We start from the raw sequence: 14,206 nt of genomic DNA, 5'->3' as shown, positions 1-14,206 counted from the left end.
CTCTCCCTCTGGCAGGCATTTAGTGGCTGCAGGAGGGAAACAAAGGGGCATTGGTTCCTCTATACATACACTGCTGTTAGTAGTTTTTTTATTTTTATTTTTTATCTTTTTTTTTGACATTTTTTTTATTATTTTTTTTTTTCAATTTTCTTTTTCTTTTTTAGGAGCCCCCTTTAGGGGGGGGGGGGGGCTTTGGTGAGATATCAGGGGTCTAAACAGACCTCTGCGAGAAAGGAAATTGAGGACAGAGCCCTCAATCTCCATCTCTGCAGCCTCAGCAGCACAGAATGAATGGACAGGAATAGATCTGTACAGAGGCTTCCCCTTTCATTCACAAACCGAAGCATAGTAAGCACAGTTTACTATATTTTAGTTATGAATGGACACAGGAGCAATCGGTACCGATCACTCACTGTGTTCATTCAGAAAAGGAAAGGGCTGCTAAATCACATATTTACCGGCCCCTTCACCCACTCACCCTCCATACACATCCCCCGCAGAGGAGCACAAAGGGGCCTGGGGGCAGCAGGACACATGTAAACTGGATTGGAGGGGTGCCGGGGCAACATAGAGTGATACCAATGCCCTCAATTTTCCTCCTGCAGCTGATAAATGCCTGTAGGAGAAATAAGAGGGGAAGCGGGCCTCAGCGGCTACAGGAGGAAAATGGGGGGGGGGCAGTGGTTCCTCAATATGCCGCCCCTGCCACCTCTCCTACTGACAAGGGAGCTGCACAGGCCCCCTAGAGCATGAGGCCAGGTTGCAAGTGCAACACCTATAGTTGCACTCCTGCCTTGAGACAGAACCTTGTACATCCAAAAGACCCAATGAACCAAAGACAAGCAAAGTAACATCGGTATATCTAGTGAACGGTAGCGAAGAATGAAAAGACCTGTACGTTTGGGAGTCTAAGCAACCCCTCAATAAACAAATGGCCCAACATAAGAAGACAGATTCTACAGGTCAGCATTCTTCCTACATCTGAAGGAAAAGGGATAGTCTTTCGAGGACAGTGAGGTGCACATTTTGGACAGAGAGGATAACTGGTTCGTGAAAGAGGCTATCTACGTCAAACTGGAACAACAATCCCTGGGGGGCTTTCAATACCATCTGCCTTTCACATATAATGCCATTTTGCCATCTCTACTCCGGCAGTTTCACAAGAGGTCCAACTTTTCAGCCATGTGAATCAAATAAATAACACATATGCAGACCCTTTAATACAAAGAAAGGGATTATGAATCTAAAATATGGAGGTCCCACAACACTCACATCTCTCATCCTTTTCTTGGACAATCTACATCTGCCTTGATCTGATATGATGATTAGATGAAGGTGTCATCGCTACTTGTGTGGATATAAATACTGGGGTATGTTCCTGACACTCATTAGAACTGGCTTGGATAAGCTGCGAAAAGTCTTCAACATTACAGAACAAGTCTAGTTCAAGAGAAGATTTACATCAGTCCAGGCATTTGTGCTTCTCCGGGTTACATTGACTGCCCTGTTACTCTGTAAGGGCCGCCAGCCGTACTATAGAAATTAAGAACGGTTCCAAATGGCTGCACACCTTATGGACTTTAGTTATCAAATTCAGGTACAAAATATAAAATCACAGTGGGAAAGGAAAGATATTGACACGTTTCAAGAAAAATGCTACATTTTTGTACCTGAATTTAATAAATGAAGTCCACAAGGTGTGCAGCCATCCAGAGCATCTCTTAACTTCCAACGCCCAGTTAAATATGATCAACTACTACTAGATATACTATGACCTGGATAAATGAGAACCTTCACAGTAATGACAGCAGGTTAGAAGAGGAGATAAGGACCAATTTGGAGTGTGATAAGGTAATAAGAATGAAGGATATTCAAAAGAAGATGGATAAAGGCCAAACTGGGGTGAAGAAGATTAAACATCTGCTAGAATAGACCTAATGGAAGTCCAGTTGGAATAGCATAGGATAAAGGGATGCAGAGAGTATCGGATTGAGAATCAGGAAGAATTTTCTTCCCTATTAGAGCAAATTGGATTATTCTTTATAATTGTTCTTTGCATTCCTATGAATCAGCTGTGGATTTTGGGTTCTGAAGAAGCAAGGTTTTTTAATTAATTGATTTGTGTCTTTGGATTGAACCCAATGGACATGTGACTTTTTTTTTAAACCAAAGGCTCAATGTCTGGATGAAGGTTCATATCCTGAAGGTCCATTCAAGTGAAGATGGATGAAGGTCCATATCTTGAAGATCCGTTCAAGAGAAGACAGGTTAAGGTCCATATCTTGAAGGTCATTCAAGAGAAGATGGATGAAGGTCCATATCCTGAAGGTCCATTCGAGAGGAGATGGATTAAAATTCATATCCTGAAGGTCCATTTAAGAGATGATGGATGAAGGTCCATATCCCGAAGGTCCATTCGAGAGAAGATGGATGAAGGTTCATATCCTCAAGGTCCATTCAAGAAAAGATGGATGAAGGTCCATATCTTGAAGGTCCATTCAAGAGAAGACAGATATACATATAATAAAATAAAATAAAATAGAAGATAGATATACAGTCCATAGCCTGAAACGCCATTCAAGAGAAGATGGATGAAAGTCCATATCCTGAAGGCCCTGACATTGTTCAGACATGGCTACATATAGTTATTTTTGTAAATCAGACCCTCAAAATATTACATTTTTGGGAGAACAAGATTGTTGCTTTTATTTCTACGCACTTATTAGATCCTTACAGCTGCTATGGGGTTCTCTACCGCAGCCTGATGATTTATTTCAGTTGACTAACAAAACTTATAAGATAAGCCTATTCCTTTAGATAGAGGGGAAAAAAATTGTAGAGAATGTTATAAATTGGGTTAGGTTTTGCAAACACTTCCTGAGCTCTTTTTTTTCGGTGTTGGTGATATCCTTCTACACATGAGGCCCACACTGCCTTTTGCGTGGTATCCTAATCTTTCCATAAGAAGACGTGTATTGTTCGGCGTCTGTCCGTATTCCTCGACTCTTCAGATTTATCGAGAGGCCTTAGGGCACAGCAATCTCATTTAATGCTCCCAGTATTTATAGACCAGACGGCTCTCCTCCAACGATCGTTTGAGACGTTATTTTCGGAGCGCTGCAGCCAATTAAAGTAGGATTTTATAGTCTGCCTGTCCTGTGCCGTGTACTCTGGCTCCCATCTCATGGAAAAAGGAGAAATTTAAACTGACAGGTGCTCTTTAACCTTTTCTTGTCTTTCTTTGTATTTGTAGCAGCTGAACAAGAGAGAGCAGTATTACTGGAAACAATTTGTAGCTGTTCGGTACAGTGTTTTCTGGCCGTTTATCGAGCGATTCTTTGAATACAAATAATCTATGGCAGTGGCTGTGAACCTACGAGGTAGAGGAGGGCCTCAACTGCGGCCCTTGACATCACAATTTGTTTAACATAATTAATCCTTAAGAAGACTGTCTGTGGGCATCCCAGAAGAGATGGTCAGTGACTGTGGACATGCTACAGGTGTGCTTGGAGCAGAACATACTACAAGAGACTGCTAGAGATCACTGCTATTATAGTCCCTTTAAAAATTAATGGTTCCACCAGTGGCAGCCTGTCCATACGGGGCACAAGGGCCCCCCTAATCCATGCGTCCAGCCTCTAATCTACATGCAGGGCATTGGGCGCATGGATTCCAATGGGTTTTTTTTTCTTTTTTCGAAGCCTGTGATTAGAGGCAAAGGCTCTAATTGGCTTCAAAAAGGGTGGGCTCTGGGCGCAGAACACTGCGCCCAAGCCCACCCACTTGTGTGACAATAGCGATTAATAATCGATATCGTCTTCCTGATTCTCTTCCTGGACAATTAGGAAGTGGGTCCTGAAACCTGAATGGCCCGAGAGGAGAAGCGACCGTATTGGCCACCGAGGAGGAAACCGTCGAGGAGGAGGAGGAGACACAGGAGAAGCCATCGAGGAGGAGACGCAGGAAGGATCTGAAGCTGCCTGCCACCTACATGGGGTAAATGGTGGACGGACAGATGAGCAAGCGACTGGAGGGGGGGTGCAGTGGGGGACCCCCCCAAAATGGTAAGAAAAATACCTGGGAGTGCATATTATTTGACTTGGGCTGATGCTATGTCTACTCTCTTATTACCATAGATCCCAAATGCCCAATCTGCAGTTCAATGGCCACAAGTTGTCTATTGGTGGTTGTTGTGCAGCTCTTGGACCTCAACAGTTAGTAGTGGAACCCAGTGGCAGCTGGTGCTCCACCACTGGGTTCCACTACTAACTGTTGAGGCCCTTGAACTGTAGATTGGGCATCGGGAATCTATGGTAATTATAAAGTGGACCTAGCATCAGCCCAAGCCAAGTAATATGCACTCCCGGGTATTTTTTTTTTACCTCTCACAGAGATCACAGTATCCCACCCCCAACCCCCCCCCCCACCCCCACTCCCTTCCCCTGACAATGCCTTCCTCTATTTTTCTCTTTATAAGCAAGGCACCAACTTTGTTCAGACATCATCCAGGGTCTACATCTACTTCCTAAACCGAGATGCCAGCTTAGAGATGACACAATCATGTAAATCCTGGTGCCTGTGCAGTTCTTGGCTCACAAATCTTTCTTGTAACTTGCTAGAAGGTTACAATGTTTAATTCTGATTATAGGAGACTGAGGAAATGCTTAAATGATGACATCATCTCAGCTTAGACAATTTCATTGAAAGGAGCCTAAGGTTAGCTTTTTAATGATACAAGGTGCAATTTTTTTCTAAAAAGTAATATCAAACTTTAAAGCAAACCCAACAACAGAAAGAAGTATGTAAGTGTTCACAAGAAATGGAGCCCCCAATTGCCTGTACTTTTCAACATCTTCTTGAGTCAACTGAGAGTCACAAAATGTGGAGCACCTTGATATGCAAATGTCATATCAAGGTGGAAAATGGTGGACAACAAATTAGGACTTATTGTCTTAAGTCCACCATCCTTTACATTGGCTTCAATTAGTGTTACAGACCACCATCTAGCCATCCACGTTCACTATCTTTACCCACGGCAGCTCCCAATTGCCGTATATAAGACCTAAAAAGAAGGGTAGTAAATAACTTTGTTTCTTGCAAACACTGCCGCTCTTACATGTGAACAATACTTTGATGGACTAAGTACAGGTCTGAAAGATCTCAACTTACATCAGTTTACAATTACAGTGCGCTTTTCCTCCAAAGAACCCAACACAGAAACCGCAAATTGTTCATCTCAGCTAAAATAATCTTTCTAACCAGGCATGGGCAGTTCTTTTATCCAATTCCATATTTTGACCTACCGGTTCCTTCCTGAGTCCCGGAATCCTTTGGCGAAAGGGTTCCTGTCAATCTTCAGCCTTGTGATCTGTAAGAAAAAGCTTATGGTGACCCAATGGTAATAAATCCTATCTAACAAAGAATAAAAAGCTCCACAAGCCTCCTTCCTCAATTCCCATAAACATGAAACAAACTCCCATTCCCTATGATAGAACTATAGTAGAAGATGGTGCTGCAGGAATGAGGACCACAAAGTCACCAAAAAAACCCATGGTATGAACAAAAATGATGTAGCTTAGCCAAAGTATACGTGCCTAAGGACCAGGGCCGGTACAAGGCAGGGGCGGAAGGGGCGGATGCCCTGGGCGGTACGATTTTCTATACTAGGGGGGGCGCAGGTGAAGAGCTGGCAATGTGCTTCACACCTGTCATTATACACACTAGCCAGTGCCGTTGTACCTGAAAAATTGTAAGTGTGCCGAGTGCACTCCTGCATCTGGCACAACAAGCCCTGGCTTCACCTCCTTTCCCTGTCAGCTTCACTGTTCACTCCCCCTACGAAGCAGCCTCGTAGTCCCGGCCGGCGGCGTGAGGTCACTCACGGCCGGAGGTGGGGTGGGAGGACTCAGTGGAGCGCGGAGAGCTGTTGCCGCGCTGCAACCTATAGGAGCCAAGGAGCCTGTCTCTTGCTGTAAGTTTGAAAGCAGTGTGGGTGGGAGGCGGGCATCTCTGAGCCGCGATCCCGGTCCCCTTCAGCAGCTGTATCTCTCCCGCTAGCTGCCGCACAGGCAAGTTTAGAAACCGGCTCCTCCTCAGCTCTGACGGGACAACATGAGGAGGAACGTCAGAAGGTGGGCATCACAGGGCGCTGTGCCGCACTGTATCTGAGGTCTGTGTGTGAGGAAAGCTGCTGCCAAGCTGAGGGAAGGGAGAGCTGCACTGAGAACACAAGGGGAGGATGAGAGTATTTGTAGGGAGAAAATGATTACTTCTAGGTGGGAATGATATGGGGGAGGGGGGTGTATTTGTGCTGTTGTGTTAGGAAGGGAGTTCTGGGGGGGTTCTGCTGGGATGGGGAATTTGAGGGGTGCCAGGATAAGATTTTTTTTCTAGTAGGGGTATTTGGGGGGAGGGGGTTGTGATAGAAGAGGTGGTTGGGGGGGGGGGGGGGGTTTGTGCTAGGATAGGAAATATTCGGGCTGTTAGAAATGGGGATTGGGGGGGAGAATTTATGCTAGGGATAATTGGGGGTATTTGTTTTAGAGGGGAAATTTGGGGGTAGGATTTGTGCTGGGAGGGGGATTTTGGGGGGTGACGGGTAAGATTTGTGCTGGGAGGGGGATTTTCGGGGGTGAAAGGGGTAAGATTTGTGCTGGGAGGGAGGATTTGTTCTGTGGGGGAAAGAGAATTTGTGCCAGGAGAGAGGATTTGTGCCGTGGAGATGGGGGGGGGGGGGGGGGATTTGTGCTAGGAGGGGGATTTTGGGGGGGGGGGGTTGTGCTAGAAGAAGTGATGGGGGGGAGATTTGTGCTAGGAAAGGAAATATTGGGCCTGTTAGAAATGGGGATTGGGGGGGGAGAATTTATGCTAGTAAGGATGATAGGGGGTATTATTTGTGTTCGGGGCTAAGTATGCCGATTAGTGCTCAATTTTTAAAAAAATTTTTTGGAAGGGGAGGGGGGGGGGGGGCGCAGTTTGGTGTCTTTGCCCTGGGCGCTAAATTACCTTGTCCCAGCACTGCTAAGGACTAATAAATCTAAAGGACATTTTGTGTTTTGTGAGGTGGTGAAATTCAAACCAAGCCTGCATCATTGAAACCTAGGGTCTAGTAGGATATCTAGAAGATGTTAGACATGAGAAAACAGGTAAACCCACCCCCCAATCCCACCCTTATCAAACACGGATTCTGATATCCAAAAGTAGCCTGGAATCACTGATGGTGGCTGGGTGGCTCTAATCCTGGGTTCAATTAAAGAGTCAACATTTTCCTCATGCAATGAAGCTTCTTGTTAAATATGGCACCCTTGTTAGGGCTACAGTAACCATTAGGTTGGGGTACAAGAACATTGAAGTTTACTTCCAACATCAGCTTGTGAAGCCGGATAATTACACTTTGAACATCAGTGAAGTCAATGTAGACACCTCTCAAAGATGATAGCCTAGATCAGCGGTCTCCAAATTGCAGCCCAGGGGCCAGATACAACCCTTTGCTTGCCTTTATTCGGCCCTTGGGACACTATTCCATCTACTGACACCAACAATGGGACATAATTCCTTCCATTGACACCAACAATTGGGCAGAATTCCTCCCACTGATACCAACGATGAGGCACTATTCCTCCCGCTGACGCCAATAAAAGGGCACAAATCCTCTCACTGACACAAGCACAAGGGCACAATTCCTTCTACTAATGATGGGGCAGAGATCCTTTCATTGACACCAACAATGGGGCATTTTTCCTCCCACTGACACCGATGATGAGGCACTATTCCTCCCACTGACACCAACGATAGGGCACTAGTCTTTCCACTGACACCAAAGATAGGGCATTGTTTACTCCCACTGAATGCCAGGCCATTTTCTACTCCCACTGGCCAAAGCCTACCCCCTAAAGTCTCAAGGACAGTAAACTGGTCCTCTGTTTAGGTTTGGAGTCCCCTGGCTTAGATGATAGTTTGCTGCCATTTTATAGGGGTCAGCCTGTCAGTGTTCAGACCATACTCCGCACACTGCATCAAATTGGTCTGCATGGCTGTCATTCCAGAAGGAAGCCTCCTCTAAAGATGATGCACAAGAAAGCCCATAAACAGTTTGCTAAAAACAAGCAGACTAAGGACATGGATTACTGGAACCATGTCCTGTGGTCTGATGAGACCAAGATAAACTTACTTGGTTCAGATGGTGACAAGCGTGTGTGGCGGCAACCAGGTGAGGAGTACAAAGACAAGTGTGTCTTGCCTACAGTCAAGCATGGTGGTGGGAGTGTCATGGTCTGGGGCTGCATGAGTGCTGCCGGCACTGGGGAGCTACAGTTCATTGAGGGAACCATGAATGCCAACATGTACTGTGACATACTGAAGCAGAGCATGATCCCCTCCCTTCAGAGACTGGGGCCGCAGGGCAGTATTCCAACATGATAACCACCCCAAACACGCCTCCAAGATGACCACTGCCTTGCTAAAGAAGCTGAGGGTAAAGGTGATGGACTGGCCGAGCATGTCTCCAGACCTAAACCCTCTTGAGTATCTGTGGGACATCCTCAAACAGAAGGTGGAGGAGCGCAAGGTCTCCAACATCCACCAGCTCCGTGATGTCGTCATGTAGGAGTGGAAGAGGACTCCAGTGACAACCTGTGAAGCTCTGGTGAACTCAATGCCCAAGAGGGTTAACGCAGTGCTGGAAAATAATGATGGCCACACAAAATATTGAGACTTTGGGCCCAACTTGGATATTTTCACTTAGGGGTGTACTCACTTTTGTTGTAAAGGGTTTAGACATTAATGGCTGTGCGTTGAGTTATTTTGAGGGGACAGCAAATTTACACTGTTATACAAGCTGTACACTCACTACTTTACATTGTAGACAAGTGTCATTTCTTCAGTGTTGTCACATGAAAAGATATAAAAAAATTTACAAAAATGTGAGGAGTGTACTTACTTTTTGTGAGATACTGTACATCTTTTGTGATTAATGGCAAATTCTTGATACATTATAAATGTAAACTTTTTATTTAATCACCTTTTTTTATTAGCAAATAGATAAAATATTTTAGGCACATAGATGAAAGTACAGCATAGTGTTTCAAATGATCTACTTTCATTGAAGGCTTTCTCAGGGACCACCGATTTCATCAACTATGGATCATGAAAAGCTCTCTAACCTAATAAAGCTGTTCTACATTTGCTTTCCATCTGCTTTGCATAATGCTGTAAACAAGCAAGACAATAAAGAATATTTGGCCCCGATATCCTGGCTCTGCCATTTTATAGGGGATAGCGCTAAAAGCTCTAAAGAGAGAAGAAGGACTAAATGAATCACAAGAACATTACAAAAAGGTGCGGGGAGAACAAGAAAAAATAGAAGTCAAAACATATCCATAATACAATGTAACATACAGCTAGTAGTAGTTAGTCTCGTTCAACTTGACTGTAATGTTGAAGATATTTTGGAGCTTCCCCATGCCACTTCTTTGGCTTTAATGAGTGTCAGGAAGATACCGCAACATCCTCACAGGTAGCACCAATACCTTGGAAGTGAAGATGTTGGTTGTCAAAGTACAGGACAGGAGGTACAAAAGTTGTGGACCCCCCCCCCCCCCCCCCGTTCTAGTTATATAACCTCGTCCTTCATGTTAATCCTTTGAAACACATGGCTGAAGGTGTGAATTGTTGTCAAATTGCTGAGGCAGAGATGTTAAAACGGTATTACTGTATATGTGGAAGACAGATGGTGTTGAAGGCCCCCAACCAACAATGGTTCTTCCAGTTTACTGTAGATGGCTTCTTTTATAACCTCTTGTTAAATAGTTGTCTTCTCTTGTCCCCAAATTTTCACCTCAGTGTCCTCAAAAGAATGCCACTTTCCCTCCCTTAAGGTGTAGAAAGAATACTGAGTATTGACATGTAAAAGTTGCCCTCCTATGTTGGTCAACCTATTCGTTTAAAGGTTTTGTGTCTCCAATTTACAGGTCTTTGTATTCATCACTACTCTGCACTGCATATACCAAGAGGGTGGTGGGTCTTTTAGAATTACACGCTTCTATATTGCTGAGCTTGAAGGACACAGGGGTGTGATGTCTATTGAAGCCTTTTCTGAGTTTTCCAACACTCCAGCTACATCCTGGATGACTATATTACATGTGTTCAGTAGTTCTACCACTTTCACCCTTCCCATCCTGTTGTTCATCTGCCTTGAGACATTCCATGGTGATTGGATTAAGGTGTTGGTGCTACTTGTATGAATATAAATTTAAGGGTATGTTCCTGCATTCATTGGAATGGAAGACGTGGTTTGGAGAACCTACAAAATATCTTCAACAGAACACGTCCAGTTGGATGTGACCAACTACTACTAGATATACCAGGATATGGACAAATGAGAACCTTCACAGACATTGCCTTGACAGCAGGTTAAAAAAAGAGATAATAACCAGTTTGGAATGTGATGTTAATGAGAATAAAGGATATTCAAGAGACGTTGGATGAAGGCTCATTGGGGTGCAAAAGATTAAACATCAGCTGGAATAGACCTAATGGAAATCCAACTGGAATAGAGCAGGGTCAAGGGATACTACTAGACATACAAAACCCTGCATAGATGAGAACCTTCACAGAGATGCAAGATGCACTGAAAGGTAAAAGGGGGAACAGAAGAAGATTTAGGGGTACTGGCTAAACTTGTAACTGGGGAGATAGAAGCTCCACAATAGCTACCCGGTCTTTTATCATGTATGTACAGATTCTGAACTGATAAAAACATGTCAAGCTTTATCTATTCTGACTTCTCAGTTATGCTAAGGATTTCCTACAAAGAACTTCAGAAAACATTCTAATGGTGGGAAATTGCTACAGCCATGGCAAATCCACTTCCCAGAAAACGTAGGAACATCCTAATGGCGGGACATTGCTACAGCAGTGGAGAAGCCACTTCCCAGAAAACTACGGGCATCCTAATGGTGGGACATTGCTACAGCAGTGCAGAAGCCACTTCCCAGAAAACTATGGACATCCAAATGGCGGGACACTACTACAGCTGTGGAGAAGCCACGTCCCTGAAAACTATGGGCATCCCAATGGTGGGACATTGCTACAGCAGTAGAGAAGTCACTTTCCAGAAAACTATGGGCATCCTAATGGTGGGACATTGCTACAGCAGTGGAGAAGCCACTTCCCAGAAAGCTATGGGCATCCTAATGGTGGGACAATGCTACGGCAGTGGAGAAGCCATTTCCCTGAAAACTATGACAGCCTAATGGCAGAACATTGCTACAGCAGTAGAGAAGCCACTTCCCAGAAAACTATGGGCATCCTAATTGCGGGAAATTACTACAGCAGTGGAGAAGCCACTTTGCAGAGAACTTTGGGCATCCTAATAGTGGGAAATTGCTTCAGCAGTGGAGAAGCCACTTTCCAGAAAACTATGGGCATCCTAATGGTGGGACATTGCTACAGCACTGGAGAAGCCACTTCCCAAACAAACTGTGGACATCCTAATGGGGGGACATTGCTACAGCAGTGGAGAAGCCACTTCACATGAACCATGGCTGGGACAGCCTTGCCTTTGTCTCCTCACCTGTTGGTTCTGGTAGGCCGTTACTGTCGTGAACACAGTTTCGGGAAAGCTGAAGGTCTTCACTCCTTCTCCGGTCGGAACGGGCTTGGTGGGTGACAGCTCGCTGCTGAAGTCTTTGCGGATGACGTGGACTCGGGGCTGATACTTGTGCATGGAGTGCAGGATTATCTGTAACCACATACACGGAGTCATGGCATTACTCCCTGTATCCAAACACAGACCAGTGGAGGATTAAGAGGCATGCAGTGTTCGCAAGGAACGCAAAACGCTAATAAGAAATGTCATACGAAGGCAGCCATTAGATACCAATGTGTTCTGTGGATGTCTGCAATCTATAGCGATAGAACCTTACTATCAAAGTGTCACACCAAAGCAACCAATCAGGTGAGAAACTAAACTATTACCAATGAAAGGAGTGTAAGTGATTGCTTTGAGACCTCACCATTATTTTTCTATAATATATAAAAAAGCTGAACTCCAGGCTGATAGAAAAGACACAAATTAACCCCTTCACACACCAGCCATGCTGATAGGAGGAGAAAACAGAGTGAGAGATGAGCTAATCAGTGCTGCTTCACCTTTTATTCTCCAGTCAAAGGGTGGGTGAGGGAAGGGGACCTGTACATGAAAAGTGAAACTGCTGCAAAAAAACTCACCATACGGGGCTATGTTGTGTGGCAGAGCTGTGTAAATCTCAGGACTGGCTGGACAGAATTACAAATCCTCTGGCATGTAAAACAGCTCACATATATATATGTATTTCATCTGCGTATTTAGCTGTTTGCCTGGAGTTCAGCTTTAGAACATATGTTTTTAACCTAACCCACTTTATATACAATTAAGGTGCCAGTGTACCATGTATGTACCGTGTGTGAATAAATATGAAAGATGCATTTTTACTTTTTCTCAATGTAAAAACCCTCAAATAATTCCCCACCCGTCCTTTTTTCACCCCCCCTCCCCCAAGTGACAAGCATTCAGAGGTGCAGATATGACTTACATGTCCCTGATCGTCCAGCTCATTGTTGGTGAGTTTGAGTTTATCGAAGCTGACCACCTGCCTCATCCAGGTGTCCCCGGAGGCCAAGGAGTCCGGGTGGATGTAAACCCGGGGAGGTACGGGTGAGTCGGCGTTCCCAGCCACCATCCACTTAGAGCTGTGATAGACGTACCTAGGAGGGAGAGGAGAGATATTTGTTGAAGGACCTGTAGGCATTAGATGGACAGTTCCTGTGGGTTCTTAAGGGTTTTGTAGCCCCTTCTATCAGTATAGACACACACTCTTATATTAACGGTTCCTGATTATTTGGTGGGTAGATACAAGACCTTATTACCTGTATCTTTTGTTGTCCACTGGTACAATGTCCATCGCAATGTAATACTGCTGGTGGGGGTCCAATCCGGAGATCTTTACCCGCATGGCTGGGAACATTCTCCTACAAGATGGGAACAAAGGCAGGGAGTGAGGGTAATCCCAACAACTCAACAATCCCTATCATCATACTGGTGACTAACTATCTAATGCAGCCATCTCAATCAGGGATCCATGGAAAACTAGTGTTCCTCCAAAGGTTCCTATGGGTCCCTTGAGCTGTGGCCTTATTAACCTTCAATTTGATGGTGCCTGTATAATTGGTGCCCATGTGTGAGGTCAGGTTGGATGAGAAGACCTGGCTCACCATCAGCGTTCCAATTCATCCCAAAGGTGTTCAGTAGAGTTGGAGTCAGAGCTCTCTGGAGGACACACAAGTTCCTACACACCAAGGTGTTTAAACCATGTCTTGATGGAGCTGGATCTTCTCATTTTCGAAGGCTTCCCTCAAAATTTTGGAATGTGTCTGTGGGAATTTGTGTCCGTTAAGCCAAAAGAACATTTATGAGGTCAGGTACTGATGTTGGATGAGAAGACCTGGTGTTTACTGGTCAAACCATTGGTATCAATGGAAGGAATATTGCCCCATCATTGGTGTCAGTGGGAGGAATAGTGCCCCCTCATTGGTGGCAGTGGGAGGAATAGTGCCCCATCATTGGTGGCAATGGGAGGAATAGTGTCCCCTCATTGGTGTCAGTGGGAAGAATAGTGTCCCATTGTGGGTGTCAGTGGAAGAAATAGTGCACCATCATTGGTGTCAGCGGGAGGAATAGTGCCCCATCATTGGTATTAGTGGGAGGAATAGTGTCCCATCATTGGTCTCAGTGGGAGGAATAGTGCTCCATCATTGGTGTCAGTGGGAGGAATAGTGCCCTATCATTGGTGTCAGTGGGAGGAATAGTGTCCCATTGTTGGTGTCAGTGGTAGAAATGGTGCACTATCATTGCTGTCAGTGGTAGAAATAGTGCCCTATCATTGTCAGTGGGAGTAATAGCACCCCATCGTTGGTGTCAGTGGAAGAAATAGTGCACCATCATTGGTGTCAGTGGGAGGAATAGTGCCTTATCATTGGTGTCAGTGGGAGGAATAGTGTCCAATTGTTTGTGTCAGTAAGAGGAATAGTGCCCCATCGTTGGTATTAGTGGGAGGAATAGTGTCCCATCATTGGTGTCAGTAAGAGGAATAGTGTCCCATCATTGGTGTCAGTGGGAGGAATAGTGTCCCATCATTGGTGTCAGTAAGAGGAATAGTGTCCCATCATT

The 14,206-nt window shown here is 44.9% G+C and overlaps 1 protein-coding gene across 1 annotated transcript in view; it reads right to left on the bottom strand.

The window, feature by feature from the left end:
• TBX15 (T-box transcription factor 15) overlaps nt 1–14,206 on the bottom strand; it is a 109,155-nt gene that overhangs the window by 21,505 nt on the left and 73,444 nt on the right. The window contains exons 3-6 of the mRNA XM_073617524.1: nt 12,907–13,008; nt 12,573–12,744; nt 11,573–11,740; nt 5,304–5,368 (exon numbers count right to left, since the gene is read on the bottom strand). Coding sequence (XP_073473625.1) covers nt 5,304–5,368; nt 11,573–11,740; nt 12,573–12,744; nt 12,907–13,008 — 507 coding nt within the window. The remainder of the gene's footprint in view (nt 1–5,303; nt 5,369–11,572; nt 11,741–12,572; nt 12,745–12,906; nt 13,009–14,206) is intronic.

Source organism: Aquarana catesbeiana, linkage group LG02 (genome assembly GCF_042186555.1).
Source record: "Aquarana catesbeiana isolate 2022-GZ linkage group LG02, ASM4218655v1, whole genome shotgun sequence".
In the NCBI taxonomy this organism is placed as follows: domain Eukaryota; kingdom Metazoa; phylum Chordata; class Amphibia; order Anura; family Ranidae; genus Aquarana; species Aquarana catesbeiana.
This window is presented reverse-complemented; position numbering and strand designations above follow the sequence as displayed.